The 22,222-nt window shown below is 33.6% G+C and overlaps 1 protein-coding gene and 1 long non-coding RNA gene across 7 annotated transcripts in view; one reads left to right on the top strand and one right to left on the bottom strand.

Moving 5' to 3' along the window:
* Positions 1 to 21,741, bottom strand: part of LOC124957989 (protein Skeletor, isoforms B/C) — a 30,312-nt gene extending 8,571 nt beyond the window's left edge. For 2 of the 6 annotated variants that reach the window (XM_047515638.1, XM_047515642.1), the window contains exons 1-7: positions 18,323 to 18,559; positions 14,832 to 15,558; positions 7,340 to 7,477; positions 6,090 to 6,162; positions 5,856 to 5,964; positions 3,963 to 4,125; positions 2,716 to 2,975 (exon numbers count right to left, since the gene is read on the bottom strand). In XM_047515638.1, coding sequence (XP_047371594.1) covers positions 2,716 to 2,975; positions 3,963 to 4,125; positions 5,856 to 5,964; positions 6,090 to 6,162; positions 7,340 to 7,477; positions 14,832 to 14,919 — 831 coding nt within the window. In that variant the 5' untranslated portion in view covers positions 14,920 to 15,558; positions 18,323 to 18,559. Of the gene's footprint in view, positions 566 to 2,715; positions 2,976 to 3,962; positions 4,126 to 5,855; positions 5,965 to 6,089; positions 6,163 to 7,339; positions 7,478 to 14,831; positions 15,559 to 18,322; positions 18,578 to 18,840; positions 18,948 to 21,622 lie in introns of those variants that run through there. The other 4 variants (XM_047515643.1, XM_047515640.1, XM_047515639.1 and 1 more) reach the window with 4 other exon arrangements.
* On the top strand, positions 8,211 to 12,860 carry LOC124957991. The gene is made up of 3 exons (XR_007103809.1): positions 8,211 to 8,306; positions 11,831 to 12,075; positions 12,546 to 12,860. It is a non-coding gene; the product is annotated as an uncharacterized LOC124957991 (long non-coding RNA).
* Positions 21,742 to 22,222: the final 481 nt, after the last annotated feature.

The following is a 22,222-nucleotide window of genomic DNA, read 5'->3' as shown; positions in this document are numbered from 1 at the left end:
TGGAATAAGAATTTTGCTGGGGATCCGGTTGATGCGTGCGAGTTCGTGCTCGTCCTGATTGTTGTCTGGGCGAGCCGGAACTTGGAGATGAGGAGAAAGAAGAAGAAGGAGAAGAAGAGGAAGTAGATGACGAAGAGGATCCTCCATCCTGATGACGATAATGTTGATAACTAGAGTCGTCGGACGTTTGCACGTTTGCCAGCTGTCTCAATCGGCCTAAATTCGCAATGTCCTCGTGATACTGAAAGGAAGCAGGTTGGACCGGATACTGTTGACGTGGAAGAGCTTCCGGGACCTGAAGACTCTTGGGAATGCGATAATCGACCGCCTGGACCACCTGTATTTGATCATCGCGACGAAGAATTGGTCGATATGTCGTTGGGCGTTGGTGATGGTGTTGTTGTTGTTGTTGTTGTTGTTGAGCTATCAATGAGGGTGTGTACGTAGCCGAGAGTGTTGAGGACGAAGAGGATGTCACGGGAGAGAAGATCGAAGAAGAGATGGAATCGTGGAGATTTTGTAGATCGAGTACTCCCGTCTGTCCCTGCCCTCCGCGATGCACATTCTGCAACACATAAGGACAGAGACAGAGTCTTTTGTTAGCAACACATGTGCTATTATTATCTCTCTTTCTCTTTCTCTCTCTTTTTCTCATTCTGACACATTCGTTATATCTCAGTTTTATCAGATCCATTTTATCTTTCAAGGACAAGCACACACGTTCTGTTTCACTGTCAATTGTTAATCACATGTTTTTTACTTATTTTTTTTTTCTTTTTTTTTAAGATTGTTTTTTTTTTATTTCTTTTTTTTTTTTATTTTGCAGCATCAGAAGCATTGAAGGCAATTTTATGGGTTATGATGTTAAGATCGCGTCTTCGTATAATGGAGACGCTGACATGTGTCTCAAGCGGGAAAGCTCGCGACTTTGAATTCGTCGCGTACGCGTGATATTACGGACATAATATTGAAGATGAAACGATCAACAGTATGATACAGCTCTTTCTGGATTTCTGACTATCTTTCAAACATTTTCTGACATAGTAACGACTCGCAAAGAAGGAAAGGTGAAAGAGGGGAAAAAGAGTGAGAGAGGGAGAGAGAGGTAGAGATAGATAGAGATAGAGGAAGAGAGAGATACACAGAGAGAAAGACAGAGACAGAGAGGAGAGAGAGATAGAAAATGTGTAAATGAGAAAAATTCGTGATTCGTAATTTCTCGAGGAAAAACCGCAAAGCACGAGCACATTGTCGTCTGAGCGTCGAGTTTGCAGTCGGGCTACTGTCGGTGACTGCCAGGTATTCTCTCTCAAATATTGACAAAGACAAATTCGCGAAGGAACAATACGCGCAGAGCCGTATTGACTGCTCTTGAAAAGCACGTTTCGCACATGGTTATACACATATACACACGTACCTATGTACAAGTATATAAGAGTGTAAGTCGTTCTGGCATAGCTAAAAAAATTTTGTTTTCTTACATAATTTGCCGATCAACACGGAAAATTTTCTGATAAGATAGATAGATAAAAAAATGAAAAGAACAATCGCATTTCCCAATTGTTTCGAACTGATAAAAATTTCTTCTAGAACAAGACAAACGATTTGTAACGAATCGAATAGAATGAAAGTGGTCTTTCATAAGTTGAAATGTTAGACAAAAATCGATGAGAGAAGCGATCGAGAGCACGTTCGACGATTTTTCTTCTCGGCATGCCGAAAACGTATTGACGCGAAAACAGACATTTCGTTGTTGGCTTCGTTTTTCACCGTTCGTCTTTTATCGTTCTTCCCTTTTGCACTCAACGAACATAAAAGCGCGTTCTTGCGAGTGCACGATAACGTGTATGCCTCGTTTCACGTTGTACCTATACTACACAGTTAGGTATATACACACGATTATTATTTGTCTTTGTTGCGAGCTTATCGCGAGAAGCTTACCGAAGGTTGACTGGTTATTTGCAAAATTGTATTGCCTTTGGTTTTATTTGTTTTTATTTTTGTATATTTTTGAGAATTCGTCATTCGATTTTCTTCAGGTAAAAGAAGGAAAAAAACAATGAGATAAACAAAAAAGTGAACAACAAAATAAGATTATATGTTCTTTTCATAAAGAAGAAGAGAAATATTGTTTTTCGATTCTTTTCGAATAAAAGAGGAAGAACGAGAAGAAAAGGAAAAAGACAAAATGAAGGAATAAACAAAAAAGTATTCCAAAATGGTTGATCACATCAGAATGAAAAGTTCTTTCAATTCAGAAAAAGAAGATGCATATGCATTTTTTTTTTTTATTAAGAAATCGTTCTCAATTTCTTCTCAAATAAATAAAAAAAAATAAGAAAATAAAACAAATAAGAAAATGGAACATATAAGACGATATACAAAAAAGCTGATCGTATTAAGATTTAAATTGTTTTGCCGAATCCAGAAGAAGAAAAATCGTTCTTAGATTCTCTTTGAGTAAAAGAAGAAGTGCAAGACAATGACAAAGATAATGAGATAAACAAAAAAGTGAACTACCAAATGACCTATCGAATTAGTATGATCGAAGTTCTATCTATTCAGAAGAAAAAAACGCATAAACGTAAAAGACGAAAGAGCATTTTTTTTAGCTAGGGAAAAAAGAAGAAGAAGAAAAAAAAAAGAAGGAGAAGCAGTCCTCTTCAGGCACAGCGTAATAGCGTTTTACAGAGCATTTTGTTTTTATAGACTTACCTGCGGTGATACTCCGAGCATCTTAAGAGAAGGTGGAACGTTGAGACCCTGTGGAATTTGTATGTGTCCGAAGTCTACGGTGAAGGCTTCGCACCATACGCCAAAGTGGCCAATTTGATGGACTGTCAGATCTCCAGGTAAGGTTAAGACAATGGTTTTGCGATCATAACGTCGTAAAGGCTGTTCTTTTCCATTTTCATCAGGGACTCGAATTCCTTGAGGTGATGGCGATGGTCCGGCACCCACCCAGAATTTTGCGTCTAAATTATATTGAAAAAGTTTTATTCCATTCTTTTTTCCACGTATATTGTAACAATAATTGTAATACGTTTTAGTCTTCGACAGTGTAAAAAGAAACTTAACATCATGTTGACAAAAGAAAATGACAATATTACTAATTGTAATTTAATCCTATTGTATTTTGATGAATAGAATTAAATTATGCAGAATAAAAAGTAATATTTGAGGAAAATTTTTTAACCAAGTCAAAAGAGAAAGCTTAATGTGTTCTCACTAGATCATTCATGAGACATATCAAATATTCAATTAAATTATGCTTATATTGTAACGATTGTAATTTCTATTAAATATCTCTTGATAAAATGTCGATAAAATTCTACATTAAATGATATAAAATTAAAACTTAATATTCGATCCAACAAAGAATGTTAGAATAATTTAAATGAAATTAAAAAAGTTACAGAATTAATAATATTCTTCAAAATTCTTAATAAAATTTAAATCACGATGTAAAATATCGTTATTTTATGTCTAATTAAATAAATAGCATGATCACTAAAGATTCGTCTATTCGTTGAAGTGATCATGAGTAATTTAAAGAAAAGAAAAGTTATATATTTTATTAGCAAAATGTCATATATTTTTCATACGTTTCTGATTCTTTCTGAACAATGACATTACAAGTTATCAGAACTAAGAATTAATGATTGATCGAAATTGCCAAATTTTCATTGCTTTGCGTCTCAACGACAGAGAGAAAAAGAAGAGGCAGCTGAAAAATGTTCTCATATAGCATTATTATCTTGATTAATGTACACTTCTACACCTTTCTCTGCTTGAAAAGTTTCTTGAGCTATCTCAAAAGTATGAAATTAAATTACTCGGTCGATAAAATGCGCTGAGCTGTATCGAAAACGGTCGAAAGTTTCGACTTTTTATTGATGACCTCGTCGTAGAGTTTTATACTCTATTGTACTAACGAAGAAGGGAGGGATGAGTGAGCTTACCAGGTGCCTCTCCGTCGTAACTGAATCCTGGTATCAGAAGAGTCTGAGCATCTACGATAACGATGGGCTCTGAACTGACTCCGTGAACTCCGTTGAGAGCAGCCAATTTCTGTGGTTTTGGATAGTCGAAACCTCGTGGGATCCTTACGTCTCCGAAGTTGACCTAAAAAGTATTGTTCGTTGGAGAGATTATTTTCTCTTTTCTTCGGAGAAAAGCCAAAGATATGCTCTAATTGGAAAGAATCACGTATTACCGAGTGACCTTCGTGTCGGGAAAATATCGGTAATGTTGGATTTCCAAAGAAAAAATGCAAATGAGGAATACAATTAACCTTTCAAACGCACATAATTGTAGAATTACAATATATTAATAAATTTCATTTAGTTCAATGTGCCATATAACATTTGATAGTCATAATATGATAATATTAAGTAATTAATAATTAGTAATTGTAATACTATAAAATCATTGTTATTGTCCCTTAATATGTATAATATATTTTTTTAAAAGCTTTTAAAAAGAACATCATCCGTTAAAGGATTAACAAATAATTTGATTTTAAGAAGAAACATTTGAATTTTAGAGGCAATGAAAATAAAAAGAGAAAGAAGAAAAGTAAGAGAGAAGATTAAAATTCGTATTTTAACCCAATTAACGTCATAATAGACACGTGTTTGAAGAAAATTCATGAGCTTCTATGCGAAATAATATCGTGTAAATCGAGATGGTAATTCAAGAACTTCGTTCCCGTTCTGTCACCATTGAGCTTATCGTTTGGCTCGAGTTATACGCTTGGCTATCCATGCATACACATGCGTATAAACACACATACATAGACGTATGCATTTACGATGGACATCTCGTTTGTTCTACTCGGAATAAATTTACGGTTGTGCGTGTAACGCCAAGTACGTAAATCGATATTTCACGTTTTCACCAGTCGTGAGCTGCACTGTTTCCCTTCAAAGTCTGCGGAATTGTCGTTTGAATTAACGAATTTGTCTTTCGTGAATCGAGTACTTTCGTGAATCGAGATCCGTTAAACACGAATAAATGAGAAAAATGCAAGAGAGAAAAAGAAAGAAAGAGAGGGAGAGAAAGAGGGAGAGAGAGAGAGGGAGAGAGAGAGAGAGAAAGAATGAAGAAAAAAGGAACTAATCAAATTTCGAGCTTCCAGCTCGAGCTTTTTCGTCCTTGTGACCACCGACGCTAATTCAATTTTTTCGATATAATAGAATAGTGCGGGTCGCACGTACAAAATGCACTTTCTGTCACGTTGACGCACGAGAAGAGGTGCAACTAAAAAAAAAAAAAAAAAAAATGAAAAGAGAAAAAATAGGAGATAGGAAAAAAGAGAAGAGATGAAAGAAGAAGAAGAAGAAGGAAAAAGAAGAAGAGAAAGAAGAAGAAAAAAGAGATGATGAAGAAAAACGGAATCTAAGTCACGGTCGAGAAAGCTTGTTCTCTTTCACTTTAGCTATGTCGATTTACGGGCTGTTAATTATGCAACTCGTGCGAGTCGAGATCGAGTCGAAGGAACCATTTTTTTACACTTTTAACGTGAGAATATCATGTACATTATAATGCAAAAAATCTTAAATTATTCCATATTTTTTCATCTCTTTTACATTTGCTGTGCTCTAAATATTACTATCAAATTGCTATAACTGGAATAGAGAAAAATAGAGAAATGTTCTATTTCATACAAACGACATATGTGTGTGCGTGCATGCGTGTGTGTGGGTGTGTAAATACATATGTAACGTGAAAGTTGTATCGAGAGAAGGTGATACCAGTTTTCATGACGGTAATGCAAGTACTGTAGACGACGTTGAAGGTCACGAACGTGAAAGAGAGAAAAAGCGAAAGATATCAAGAAATTCATTACTTACAGCAAATTCGTCGCACCAAACTGAGAACCATTTGATGCTATTCAGGGTCTTACCATCAGGCAAGGTCAATGTGATGTCCTTTCTCCGATATCGTTTTAACACGCTTGCCCTGTCGTAAAAGTTAAATAATAAGATCAAAAAAAGAAAAAAAAAAGAAAAAACGTAGGTTTGGTATGTGAATGAATATATATTTGAATAATACTTTCTCTATTTATATTTATTTATTTAACTTACGTTCCACGTTCGTCTCGCACTCTAAACCCATTAGAATTGGGGCTCTTGGTATTTCCGGCATAGAAGAATGCAGCTAGAAAAAAAAGAATGTGGTAATGTTTTAAAAGTTTATCAATCCGTTTCCTCTCTATCAATTATTAATCGTCTTCCTTATTTATATTCTTATATATTAGTTATCATTCGTCGTCGATTGGCTCTAGTAGTCGATGCCAACAGTTTCGCAAGGATACATTACGTGCTGTGTTTAATTTTATAAGTTACCCGAGACGAGTGAGAGTATTCACGTTCTCATTTCGCTTTTATTTTACTTTCTGTCAAAGAGGAAGTCGATTTCACTGTTCGACAGAGGTTAAAGACAAGCTCAAATTTATCTTTTACTTTTTCTTCAAGAAAATCCGATTATTTTATCTAATGAAAACGTGCTCTGATAAGGTTTCGATTTTATAATGAACGATTCTGCCTGAAAGCACGAGAAAAAATTGGAAAGCTCTGATAACTATATAAAGCATATTACATTGAAAAATTACGTTTATTATATTTTATAAATTTATGAAAATAATATCTACATAACGAATGATCGTCGACTTCATCGTTTATGTTGATGTTGTCGTTTTGGGAAAGTTTTACGAAAGAAGAAATCGATTAGCTTAAGCGGGGAAAGTCTGTCCATTTTTCTGGTAGCATCCGCTTTTTCGATCGGACAGATCACTTTCAAGGCGAGGATATTCCATTCGAATATTCGTTTCTCGTTTCTATTTACGATAATTTTGTGAAAGTTATTTACACGCATGTCTATAGTGATTTTTTTGAACAATGATTTCTATCGAATCGATCGTTTATATTATTTATTTCGTATATTCATTAATTAGTTTTCTTGTTATAGATACAAATTAAAAGACCACGAATAAATGGAAACTGGTTGAATGAGCAAGAACGAAATCGTCGAGTAAACGTTGATTAGTTGTTTGTATCTCGGGAAAGATTTATAAAATATCGATAACGATTGATAGCGATCGATTATTTACGGTACGTTAATTAAGAATTATTTTTATTCGAAACGTAGGATTAAATTGAATCGAAGCAGCTTAGAATAGTGACAATTATAACGATCGAAATTAATTTAAAATCATGTTATATTCGATAACAACGTATTCGATTTCGAAATTGATTAGATTTAAAGGAAATGCGTTATCTGTCGTATAGTAAACGTTCTATAATAATGCGTAAGAGGTAGGATCGATGATACGAACCTGGTCCTTCTCCGTCATAGGTAAAGTCCTTGATGAAGAGGGTCCTTCCGTCTACGGCATAAACTTCGCCACTGACGCCATGGTGAAGTTCGGACAGCTTGCCAATCAGCTTTCCATAATAAGCTCCGTCGCATAGCTCTGCAGAGAAAATTAATTACCTTTAGTTAATTAACAAAGTAATCGTTCTTCTATCCTAATCTAAGAGAAACAATGAACTTTCTGCTTTGTCAAAGACAATGTATGTTTGACGATATTTGATGATCGATTTATTTGTTTATTTTCTATGTATACAATAATATACCAATAAATAGATGATTTATTATAATAAATAGTTTTAAATAAAACAACGTTAAAGTATATTACGATATAATGTTAAAGTATATATGGTATAATACAAATTGTAAAATAATAGGTAAGATTAGATAAAAATATATCGATAGAAAGATGAATTTCAATGGATATCGATAAAATGATGTTTACAAGGGAATAATGAAGTTCGTAAGGAAAGTACAAGAAAATAAAGGGAAAAGAGAAATAGAGATATACGATCGGTTTGTATTTTTCCATAAAAAAGAAAACCGGTCGAGTAGGTACCTACATATAATGAATAAATATATTGGATCGATCGGACTAGTTGGAATAATAAATCGCGTTTGGATGGCTTGACGATAGCTAACGGTAGACATCCGTAGTAAACGTCTTTGCGTTGATACGGCATCCAAGATTAATTTCCGTGTGCCTGGAGTTCTAGGATAGACATAGGAGACCTAAAAGGGGAAGTGGGAGTATCGGAGGTAGAAGGGATCGTTACGAATATTGTCGGGGCATGCAAAACTGGCTTCCACGAATGTTTCTCTGTCCCGTATTTGGTGAATCGGCACGCAGGACAGATCGTGTTGGTGAGGATCGCGGAGACACGGAATGCTAGTCATCTCTTCTTAGAGCTAAACCTCCGTTGAGATCTTAGGTGATTATTCGCAAATTTAAATTCGAACTTTTAGTTCGATTATTCGCAAATTCAAATTTGAACTTTATTTTGAACCAATTGAACTTTTTTGTTTTTTTAGTTTTCAACGGAATATCGTTTTTAATGAGTGTCGATTACGTTTTTAATCGTTAGGTTTGAAAAAACAACAGTCGATAGGATGTTCTTAAGTAATTAATGATTTTCAATGAATCTTTCGATTTGGCAATAATTAGTAGATTCGAAGATAAATTATCGATGGAGTAATCTATAATTTTGATCTCTATTCAGTAATTTCTAGGACAAATTCATCGTTGAAGCCTTAAATACTTCCCGACCTAAATTTTCCAATTGAACTAATTTTTAATTTTCAAAAGAATCGTTTTTAACGAGTACTGATTTTGATTGCAATCATTTGTTTTAAGAAAACAATTGTTAATTGGGATGTTATTAATCAATTAATGAATTTCTACTTCGATAAGGATAATTCAATTGACAAGAACATTACTATCGATATTTATATTATCTATATTCATTCACTAGTTTCTTAAAAATAAACGATAGATATCATTTTCACAAAATACTGATTTTGATCTTACTCATTAGTTCTCATCAGTTCTGAAATAACGATCGTTAATTGATATATTCTTAATTTAATCAATAAATTTTGATGAATATTTTTCTTCGATAAGGATAATTCAATTCAGGAATAAATTATTATCAAAATATTTATCGGCAAAATGATCTATATTTTTGATCAACTATTTTTTTAGTTAAACAACCAATCCATATTTGATCTCTTTCAATCTATCTAAGGGAGAGAAAGAGTGACGAATCGTGCTAATATCTCTTCCGTTATTTAGCCGAAATAGAGTACGTTGGAAACGAACGAATGAGCGCGCATCCGCTTTAGAAATCCATTTAAATTGAATTCGATCGTACTTGAACAGGCGCGTAACTTGTTCGGCGCACCGTTACGGGACTCCTCGTCGAACATAGAAACGTCGAGAGATCGGGAAGATTGACGCTTGATCGCGAATAAATCGAAAAACACGACAACGCTTTGGTAAGTATCCTTTTGCTATCGGCTTCGGGAAAAGGAAAGGAAAGAATTAAAAAAAAGGAAAAAGAGATAGAAAGAGAGAGAGAGAGAGAGAGAGAGAGAGAGAGAGAGAGAGAGGAGGGAGAAAAAATACAAAACGTTGTACGATTCTAGGCGGATCTACGGTGGAAAATTGGCTGAATGCTTGCGGAGCAACCGAGCAGCCATTTACGGGCGCATATCTTTTCTTTCTTTCTTTCTCTTTCTCTATCTCCCTCTTCCTCCCTTTCTGTGCCGTTAAATGTCACATGTAATCACCGATGTAACGTATGGGACATACGTATGCTTCCTCGTAGCGATGGTATTTGATAATTGGATAAAAATGACGTAGACAAGGTCGATTGGTTGTTTAGTTTCGAAGTACATAATCCCGATGATTTCTTCCATTTAACGAATATGTCTAACGTATCGGATTGATGTTTTCTTCGGGCTAAGATAGTTATGATCCTGGAAATAAATAGCTATATCGCTCGTACATTTTTATATCCTTTTTAAAATTCTCTTCTTTTCATATGTTATATGTATTTTTTACGGACACATCTCTCTGTACAGTAAATCAAGTATTTTTACTGTTCTGGACGTGTGTCTGCGGATAGTAGCGAAAACATTTCACTATTCTGGGCGTATATCTGTGTATGGTTTTGGTTTTGATTGCGTGTCTGTAGTCTATTCCGATATAGCAGTTTACTCTGAACTTTGGACTGAGATTTTTTTTAGCGTTTTATCTTATTTTGATATTGAGTTTTTAACAGAATTTAGTTTCTCCAAAACTTATTCGTACGTGATCACAGTAGTCATATGTTGCCTTCTCTTTCTAAGCGATACATCTCTAATAATCAAGTATTTCATTTATATTTAATAAGTTTACGATATAAAGTTTTTTATTATTTATATTAAAGTAGTTCGTTTATAATATATAACTGAAGTTATTATTAATTAATTTTATACAACAACGTTCAAGACTTATACAATATCATACTGAACAGTTGAACCTGTTTTTAAAATAACAAATTAAAATTAATACAATTAATAAATTATTAATTAATATCCTGTTCATTGTTTAGTAAAAGTTCGATTACATGTATCAGTGTTATGACACATCATGCAGTTACAAATGATTTTGCAAATGATTAGAAAAATCGACCTATTTTTATCATATCAGTTGAAAACACTTCTTTAATCGTTATTATTCTTAGTATATTGAACTTGAAAATAATAAATAAACAAAAGTAAAATGAATCAATTTTGTGTTAATAATTCTCTAATAATTATTTCGATTATTATAAAAGAAGAAACCTAAGATTTGTCATTTTTATGGGTGTTAATCCTCTGCATTATGAAGTTAACACTGTTATGATAACAACAATTTGTTTTTAATCTCTTGAATGACCTTTCTGATGTGACATTTCATTTAATTAATAAAACAAATCACTAGAAAATAGTTTTATTTCAAATTTATTTTGAAACTATACGTGTATGTACACATATACATGACATTAAAAGCAGAAAAAATTAAATTAGCGATCAAAGAATTTAAATGATAGTGCAACTAGATAAATTAAAGAGTTAAACGATAATTCGATTTAAAGGGACGTTCAATTTGATCATTTAAACTTATTGATACTAGAGAAGGCTCATTTCTAATTGTCCTAGGTAATGCCTATAAATCGACGAATACAACGTTTCACTCAACTTTAAATAACGCGCTTCACTAATTAATCTGCTTACACATCGATCGTATTATATATGAGGAAGGGAATGAAATCGGAATATGATAGGCTTTTCCGTTATAATTGCTATGGGAGGTGATAATTTGCGATAAAAAGTAAAGCAAACAGTAGAGAGTTACAGAACTAAAGATAGATGGATAGATAGATAGATAGATAGATAGATAGATAGATAGATAGATAGATAGAGAGAGAGAGAGAGAGAGAGAGAGAGAGAGAGAAATGGAGAATATTTATTGTAAAATATATTTTTCAATTTTTGATAGATTAGTCAACAAACTATGCTTTCAATCGTTACATGCAATTGTAATTATAATTCTGATACATATATTAAATCTGTACTGCGTCAGTATGACTTAACTTTTTCAAAAAAATCGATTGTGTTCTTTCTCGAGTATACATGTTGTATTGTATCGAATACCAACGTTAAAGATACACGTGTCTCTGCGTACAGAGAATGATATTTTACAGGGCACGTGCTTCGAATTCTATTAACGAAAGCAGTTGGTATCCAATGATCGATCGATCTGTCGAATGATTTATCGGTCGATCTACGTTTACGATAAGGATAAATATCTTGAAAGATATTTGTTTGTTATTCTTGTTAGTAATAAATTATTTGTTAGTAAGAACTTAGTACAAAGTTAGATACAAATACATTCGAAATATTTCTCTATGCCATTTTTAACCAATGGTAGAAGGTCTTAGATCGATCGAGAGTTCAAAGACGTTGGAAAATAGGAACGTTCGAGCGACTCTTTCGTTTTCGAGAGAGTAAAGCGAGAACAACAACCGGGTCGTGAGGATTACTCGAGATGAAATGGAACGCCGAAAACCCAAGGGAGAAAGGAATAGCGAAGAAAAGGAATCGGACAAAAAGATAAAAGATAGAGGGACAAAAAGGAGAAAAAAGAAAGAGAGAGAGAAAGGACACACATAATGGGTAGGTGAATCGTCTAACGTGATGGACAGAAAAATTGGTTAGACTTTGTAAATCTTTTTTCTCTTTAAAGACTATACTACACAAAGAATCATTGTTTTCTTTTTTTAATGCATTTTTCTAAACTTATTATTAAAGTTATGATCACGTTACAAAACTCATCCAATATACAAATATAGTTATTAAATATATACATATGTATAAGTATGTACAGTTATAATTATAGTATATATATATATATATATATATATATATATATATATATATATGTGTATGTATAAATAGTCATATATATTACATATAAACATGAATATATATATTTATACATATATATATAAATATATAATTATAAATATGTGTGTGTGTGTGTGAGAGAAATATAAACATATATCTACATATGAGATGAGCTTTAACTATATTTATATAAAATATACACGGATTATATATGTCAAGGAGATCTCTGACATTTGCAGAGACGAAGGAGAAAGCAGAAAGTGGAGAGCGTAATTGGCAAAGCTCCTTTATGATACGCCGTCCGTGTCGCAATGATCTACAACAACTGGCAAGTTCTCCAAAGAAAACGATTGCTTGTTTTTGGGACTGATCGATTTTATGTTGATGCGTCATCGGCGCGATTTAATTCGACGTGTGTGATCGGAGTTATGTAAAATGCTGATGAACTTCGTAGGAGGATATTGCTGGCTGATGAACTTATTTCCGTAGAAAAAAAAAATTGCTATTGTCTATTCAACGTCTTCGAATTTGCATGACATGCACGAGCATTAGATTCAAATGGATCTTCAAATTCGTTTGTTTGCCAATAAAACAAACTCTTTTGTATCTCTCTTCTTTCTTTGTTTTCTTTTTCTCTTTTTTTTTTTTACACTTTTCTAAATTATTTTTTTCTGAACGCTCTGCTCTTGTTCTCTTTTTTTTTTTTTTGAATACTGATGTTCCATCTCTGTTTTAACAATATAAACATTATTATGGACAAAGACTCCATAAATAGGGTTATAAATATTAATGAGAAGGTATAATATTATTCATCATTTTTGCGCATGAATTCGAATGAATTTGCAAGATAAAGCGATAGGAAGAAAAAATTAACGTACTAAAGGATATTACGCGATTAGAATCGATGAAAGAATATGAATTCTTTCCGGGAGAAACGAATTCGAAAAGAATACTTTATGATTCTGTAAAACGTTATTCCATTTTCAAGAAATTCCATTAAATTTATTTCTTTAGAAATATTTTCGAAGTAGGGAAGCTTCTTTATTTGTCATCTTTTTTCATGTAGGTGACATTCAAATCTCGTTTGTTTAATTTCGTTGTCTCATCCTCGTCCTCGTCGTCGTTGTTGAGCCGGCACTTTCTCTATAAAGCTTTAAAATGGACCTTACGTCATAGTGGTTTCCGACCACGTGTGCATCCCATTAAGACGATAATCCTGCTCACAGTTCGTAAGCTAATCGACGAACATATTATGGATATAAATTTCGTAATCTTCAGGATCATTGTATTGCCGCTCCTCATGCGAATAAAAAGATTCTTGAGGAATCGAAATATAATTGTAAAGTTACACGCTTATATATCTGTATTTTTTAATTATTATTTATTTCTTTGACACAAATTTACTTGTTTCTTAATTTATGTCTAAAGATTAATATCTCCTAAGTATTAATTATGCTTATAACATTAGTACAATATAAATTATATATTTCATGTTATATAATGTTTTTTTTTTTTTTAAATGTGAGAAAAAGTTTCATTATAGAAGATTAAAAAGTTTCGAACAGTCTATAAAATTTCCGTCACGAAGTATTAACATCTCGTGGAATGATTTAAAGGAGCATTACGATCAAGTCGTTACGCCTTTCAATTTCTTACAGGCTGTAATTAACGACGTTTTGTTTTTGTCTGTGAATACAACGTTTCCTGTGTCTACGGTCAACACCATTATTTCTCATTATCACCACAATCGTCAAAATCATAGTAATAATTATTATTATTATTATTGTTATTAATATTATTATTATTATTGTTATTATTATTATTATTATTATTATTATTATTATTATTATTATTATTATTACTATTATTATTATTATTATTATTATTATTAGAAAGGACGATAGAGGTTGACCAACTTTGTAGCGGATTTTCGATTGATTCGAATTTTATGTCGATTGTATCGAATAACTTTCAAGAATGAGGAGAAGAAAAAGGAAGAAGAAAAGAAGCAGGCAGAGATTGGGAAAGTCGTACGAGTATGAGAAACAGAGCGAGGAATCTCTGAAGAGGAAGAAGCCGAATCGTGTACGTAATTAATTTCGACAATTAGCACGCTCGAAATCACCCAGTAACTATTTCGTTCATGTTCGTCATGCTAGTCGATGCATCAGATGCTACGGGACGATTCTTTTTTCTTTCATAGAATGAGTCCTTCTTTTCTACGAGAAGAATTCGTTAAATCGTCGATAGAAAGCCACGGATTTGTTTCTACAAATAATAAAAGTGAATCGTGAAAATGTCATGAGTCACGTTCAACAATAATTTCGACGTTTTTTTGGAATTCGATAGATTCGATGGCTCAGCAAATGTAAAATTCGTATTCTCTTTTGATGGAAATATCGATGTATAGATAAGGAAAGACAGATAGATAAATAGATAGATAGATAGATAGATAGATAGATAGATAGATAGATAGATAGATAGATAGAGAGAGAGAGAGAAAGAGAGAGAGGAAGATTACTCACGTGCGAGAAAGATGAAAAAGATCGCTAAGACGAGTCCGATCGTAGAGCGCCGATCTGAAGGCGATGTTGTTGGTGATCGTGTCGTCATGGCGTCTTCGTCGTTACTGCCGTCGAAAGTCGACGTCGCGGATTCAGGTTACTTTGTCGATCCCACTACGATCACCGGCTCGCCTTGCTTCACCTTACTTCTATCCCTTTCTCCCTGTGGTCTTTGATCTTACTCCCTCTCCGAATCGCGAGCTCTCAAAAGAGAGAAAGAAAAAGAAAGAGAGAGAGAGAGAGAGAGAGAGAGAGAGAGAGAAAGAAAGAGAAAGAGTGAGAAAAAGATAGTAGTACGTCTCTTTCTTTTCTTTCTCGCAGTTCTTAACAAGTTACTGCTAGCTTCTCGTTCAAAAGTATAGCCTTCTTTTCTTTCCCCTGGATAATTTTGATTCTTCTTTCTTTTCTTTTTTCTTTTTTTTTTGCTTTTTTTTTTTCCTTTAGGAATCCTGCTTCTTATCCTTCCTCTCCCACCGCTATCCACCACAGAAGGGAAGAGAGACAAAGGGAGTCGGTCGTATTTCGTGTTGTTTGCATCATGCGAGCAACGGCGTGCCACTCTCGGGATATCTAGGCTGATAAATGACGAGTCTCACAGTATAACGCGGTCGACTCGAGCAATCTGCTCATCTTCTCTTGCGATAGGTCCCTCATCGTCATCCGTCGACTTGCAACCACGGTTGGCTTCCTTCGAAGTAATATTTTTACTTTTTATTTCTCTCTCTTTTTTTCTGTCTGCTTTATTGTTTTACGTTTTAAAGAGCGAAAAAAATGACCTTGAAATGTTATTACTTTCACGATTGAATTAATAATTGTTCGAATTACTTCGAACGATGAAATAATTCGAAACAAATTGAAATTTGTTGATATTTAACTCTTTAATGCATAGACTTGTTTATATGATTAATATGCATGATTGGTATACATTATACCAAGTAAATATTGAAACGGAAATAATAAAAAAATTATAGTAATATAATTTCTTTTACAAAATTTAACATTAAATTGTCCGGTTGTTTGCTATTAGAAAGTTTATATCGATTTCTATCTCGGATCAGATACAAAACTGAAATAATTTAATAATTTATTAAATTAGAAAAAAATATGAGTAAATATAAAAAAAATAAAAAAACTTCGTCAAATGTCTCGTTGTAATAGATGCACGAAATTAAACGTTTTTAATATCATTATTCATGAACTAACATGTTTTCATACATGTATGCTAGTATAGAAATGACATGAATCCAATACATTAATTTCATTAACATATTATAATTTTGCAATCGCATAAATTTAAGTTTAAATTAAGTTTAAAATAAATTAAATCTAATTAATAATTTACTTTTAAAATCATTTTCTTTTTCCTCTTCTAATATACATATTATTTACGATTGTATGTAGATACACATATCTATGTATTGTACATGTTAATATTATAAATGTTACATAAGAAATTTATAAAAATATTACAATTATGAAACCATATACATTTGAAAACTTAAAAATCCATTTTAAAGTTCTTCTCGTTTCTCTTTTAACGTACATGCTTCTCATGATTTTATATACATACATGTGTATGTTATTATTATTAAAGTATGATATTAATATTAAATCATATTAAATTTATTAATATGTTGTAATTCTGCTATCCATGTATGTTCTTAAAAAATTTTTAAATCCACTCCTAAACAAAATAGGTAGAGAGAGAGAGAGAGAGAGAGAGAGAGAGAGAGAGAGAGAGAGAGAGAGAGAGAGAGAGAGGGAGGGAGAGACAGAGAGACAGAGAGACAGAGGGAGGGAGAGACAGAGAGACAGAGAGACAGAGGGAGGGAGAGAGAAAGAGACAGAGGGAGAGAGAGAGGGAATCATTCCTCTCGTTTCCCTTTTAATATATTGTACATACTTCTCACGATTTTATGTACACCTGTATATTACACGAGAAGTGCGAATAAAAAAGGCGGGAAAGAAATGAAAGCTTGCTTATTGAGCGTCAGGAGGATACCCTAAGGGAGATTTATGGAAGCGATTACACGCGTCACTTGTTCATTGTCTTTCATAACAATAGCTAGATTACACTTCTACCGCACGTGTCAAGTCTTGCAGGGTCCGGTAAGCGGACCGCAAGGATCTTTCTTGTTCCTCTCCCCTCCTCATCCTCCTCCACCTTCACCTTCTTCTTCTTCATCTCCACCTTCTTATCATAGAATACACTCTCTTCGTGTACCTCCTCCACCCGCTGATATATCATTATATATAATCTCACCTCTCTGGCGTTATGACTTAGTAATTACGGAATTACGGGAATAATTATGAGAGAAGAGGCTCGAGATCGGCGCGTCTGCTGGCTTTATAACCAACAAAAGCGCATTATTACGGTATTATGGTGCCGATTACGAGAACGAAAACGAGGCCGGCATGTCGTACCTCAACTTCTGCGTTTTGGCATTATTATTATTATTATTTTTGTTATATGAAACGATATATTCGAGAAGATCTACACCAATGAAGATCTTTCTTGGAGTGATCTTGGAGAGATCTTGGAGAGATCGATACGTCGATCTTGAGATATCTAGCAATGATGATGATGATGATGATGATGATGATGATCAAAACTAAGTTAAGAAAAAGTTGCATTAGAAGATTCTCTTTTTCATTTCGCAAGCTAGGTAAAGAGAACTATGATCATCTTTCTTAGAAAGCTTCAACCAAGATGGAATCAAAAGAGTATTGTGGCGTTGCTGTTTCGTGGTTAGCGTTACTGCTACTCATTTTTTCATGGCTCGACTGATATGCGGGCCGTTTGTTGTTTATCGCAGAAACTAAGAGGTGTCCAACCTACAAACCGCCTTTTCCTTTACCTCGAGATCCCATAATCGTGTATCGTCATTCGTGCGATACGTTTCCTGCTTCTCCTTCTTATTTTTTTTTCGATTGAAAAAGATTCTATCGATTTGAACGGACAATAAGAATTTCGTACTTGTTATTTTATCTGACAACATACATGGATTTGTTATTTTGTCTTTTTCTTTTCGTTTTGTTATCTTTTTTTCTTTCTTTTTGAAAACAATCGTTGATCAATCTCGACGTAAGAGAACAGAAGTACAAGCGTACTACGTATGCGAAGTACCGTATTTGAAAGTGAAATCGGTATCACGGAAAAAGAACGTTACGTATGTTAGGCGTGTAATTGAAGGTATCGTGCAAGGAAACGTTAGATAGACTTTTGACGTACGTGAGAAACGTCCGTGGGGACGGTCGAAGGTGAACGTTTTCCTTTTTAAACAAATCTGGGATAGAATATATTTGCGCTTTGAATGGATCGAAAGAACTTGTAAACAGTATGACAAGGTGAAGATTATCTAAATAAGACGTTATCAATGACGTATGTTAAAATTATCTATTATCATCTGCAATATATTCTTTAACGATCTCAAAGTATATAATCACCTTACCATTACTTTCAATTTCCTTTTCCGTTTCTCCACACCGGATATTTTTCTTTAATCATTTAACTTTTCCTTTCGAATGAACGTTCTACGAGAAAGTCTTTAAAGTAGTTAAAAAATTTCGCTTCTTTTTTGAGCCTTTTCGATTTAAATGCCCCAGTCCTTCTTTGAAGGTATAAGAAGCCATCGTAACGGTTATGCGCGTAATACGAGACTGTCGTTAGTCACGGGAGCGTTAATGTTATTGCGCCTCGTCGTCGTCGTCCGTCGTCATCGTCCGTCGTCGTCTTCGTCGTCGTCCTCGTCGTCCTCGTCGTCGTCCTCGTCGTCGTCGTCGTCGTCGTCGTCGTCATCGTCGTCGTCGTCGTCGTCGTCGTCGTCGTCGTCGTCGTCGTCGTCGTCGTTGTCGTCGTTGTCGTCGTCGTACGGATTGTGTATTCATGAGTTTCGCGACACATAATGCGAAAGTGCTTGGAAGTAGGTAGAGAACTCGCCACCGACGAACTAGCACTATCTATACTTACGTATCTATCCTCGCTTGCTTCTAGTATATATTTACTACTACTATTACTCGTACTACTACTGTTACTACTACTACTGCTACTACTACTACTACTACTACTACTATTACTACTACTACTACTACTACTACTACTACTACTATTGCTGCTACTACTACTATTACTATTATGATGCGATGATGATGCTATAGCTATGTCTCGGGGCCGGTAGAGAGGAGGAGGAGGACTTTCGCTGGCGTTGCCATTACGAACGCGCTGGGTCGAAGCCTTTGATGCGAAGTTCGTGCGTCTCCGTGAGAAACCGCACATTTTCATTTTTTTTCTCTTCCCCTTCTACTCTCTCTCTCTCTCTCTCTCTCCCTCTCTCTCACACTCTCTCTTTCTCTTTCTTTATCTCTCTTTTTTTTTCCTTCTTTTTCTCTCGCTCTCTTTCTCTCTCTCTCTATATATATATATATATATATATATATATATATATATATATGTATGTATATTTATCTTTATATCTCTATCTCTATATTGTTTTATAGAGAGCATAGAAAAATGTCCCTAGAATTTCACGAAGGAGACGTGAGAATAATAGATATTATTCATCCCTAACTTTTGAAATATGTAAATAAATTCTTGTTATTTTGTTATTTCCGAGAATGCTTTCATTTTTTTTCTCTTTTTAATGCGACAAACATTACTCGTTGTCTAGACTAAGTTTATGTATATATATATATATATATATATATATATATATATATATATATGCATATATATTATGTATAATTTGAAGTATGTATCTCGAATGTTTACAAGTTAGTTGCGTTTAGAATGGAATGTTTGGAGTACATACGAACTCGTAGGTACTCTCGATCGACGAACACTCCTCAACCCTCTTCTCTCTTTCTCACTCTCTCTCTCTCTCTCTCTCTCTCTCTCTCTCTTTCTCTTTCTCATGCCATATTAACTTTCAAGAAAGACTTGATTTATTCCATGGAGAGTTCGGATAGTTCACGCGTAGTTCAGCCAACTTGATACTGCTTCTCATCTTGCTCCATGGAAGTACACGCTTGAGACAATGAACATTTCTATCGACTTTCTGTAATTAAGAAATACGTTTTAATAAGGATTATGAACGTAAGTAAATTTTGTAGACAACAGATATATCGTAGCATACGAAAACACACGCATATAAATGAAATCGTATGTAAATATAAACGATAAATGTTATATACATATATATATATATATATATATATGTACATATATGTATGTATATATAAATATAAATAAAAATATGATTTGTTCTCTATCAACAGATCGAAGATCGTCGTAATTTCTTCGTGACGATTGACAAGAACATTTGCAATACGCTCGTAAGAAGATTCGTATGCGTTAAGGTCCGTTCAACCGTTTAATTCTTTTCACGTTTATAAGAATGTACATAGTCGCTATAAATACGTATAAAAGCGCGTACTCATATACGTGAACATGAACGGCGTTGCATAAAAAGATACTTATGCATGCACGGACGCATTCATCGGAACGCTGACACGACGAAAGGCGAAACAATGAATATGATTGCTCGGATAAAATTATTTTGAAAGATCCGTTGATCTTGGACGATCAAGCTCAATGAGTCGTCCTTTACAAGATTTCCGTAAGTAAGTAAATATGTATGTTCGTATATACATATATATATATATATATATATATATATATATATATATATATACATATATATATATATATATACATATATATATATATATATATATATATATATATATATATATATATATATATATATGTACAGATTCGAAGAAGATTATGCGTTCGCATAATCCCATTAACCGACGTTGCAAATCTTCGAAGTGCAACGTCAATGACAGATGGTCCGAATGAAACAGACTGGAAAACGTTAAGCGAATTCGTTCGTTCGTTCGTTCGTTCGTTCATTCGTTGTTAGTATAACGTTGCAAAAACGACGCGATCTTACGTAATAAAGTCGCTTCTTCTGCCGCAACCTCGAGAAAATCTCTACATAAGTATGTATGTATGTACGTGAGAACGGGGTTTCCTTAGGCCGTCTCCGAGGTATTTTATTTAAATTCGTTGAATATTCCGGTTCTTTTACTCGAAATTAAAATAAGTTTAACGTTGAGTTCTTCGAAAAATAGGAAAGATATAAGCAAATATTGGATTACTTCGAAAATGCATTCATTTGTCGCGGATATGAGTGAACAGTACTTACGTATTTTATAAATAGTAACTTACATTTTATTATATTTAATACAAATTTTTATTATTATTATTATATAAGATTTAAGTATTGAATATATTACAATCGTTTTTTTACTTAAGTTTAAAACGAGTTTGATGTTGATCCAAAAGATAGGAAATATTTTCATCCGAAAATATATTAATTTGTTATAAATTTGTCTGGAGGCTATATATATATATATATATATATATATATATATATATATTTTATTAGACATTACTATAATTATCTAAGACATAAATGTTTCTTTAATTCTTTTGTTACGAACGTGTGACATACATACGATACAAGCAAGTATTTGTTTTCTACGGACCGAACCTACCAAGTTTTTACTATTATCGCACTCTTCTAAGCATCTCATCGATTTTCTAATTCCCTGGTGGATACCGTTTGGCTATAAAGAAAGAAAACTCGATGCCGGAGGAAAGGAAGTTGTCGAAGGTAGCCGGACGATAGGATTACCACTCTCTTCCTCTCTCTCTCTATTTTATCGTCTTTATTTCTATCTTGTACCTCGTCATAACGGTGCATCCAGCGCAAGAGCAAATGTCCGCGCGTATATCGAAGATCTAGTCGGTGGCCACTGATATTTAATACTTTCACTCGAACTCCTTGACCCGCGCACGATCGCACACGTGGACTTACGTATCTACAACTAGCAACGATTATTCTTGCGCTCTCGACGAGAGTCCACGCACAGGAAACGGTTTAGAGGAGTATTCTTTTTATAATAATCTTCTCGCCTCGTTGGAAGACTCGACATCGTTGATTCCGGTCTGTAGAAATTCCTTTTTTTTTACTGTTGTTTGTTTTTATCGAAGCGTTTCTACAATTATCATTCTACAATTATCATTATTTTCTTAGATTTACCTTTAATTTCTAAGGTATTCAAAAAAAAAAAAAAAAGAAGAAAAAAAGGAAAGAAGAAAGATATGCATATACAGATTATGTTAATGTCATTAAATTGATATTATAATAACGTGTATTAAGTGCCGGACAAATTGATACATTCATCTAATATTTTTCATAATTTTTTTATAAATTATAAATACAGGATAATTAATTGTTATAAGTATTTATTATATTATAATTTAGCTTTTATCAAGGAATATA

The sequence above is a fragment of the Vespa velutina genome, chromosome 2 (assembly GCF_912470025.1).
Source record: "Vespa velutina chromosome 2, iVesVel2.1, whole genome shotgun sequence".
Lineage (NCBI taxonomy): Eukaryota > Metazoa > Arthropoda > Insecta > Hymenoptera > Vespidae > Vespa > Vespa velutina.
The sequence above is the reverse complement of the archived record's forward strand: the minus strand, read 5'-3'. Positions and strand labels throughout refer to the sequence as shown.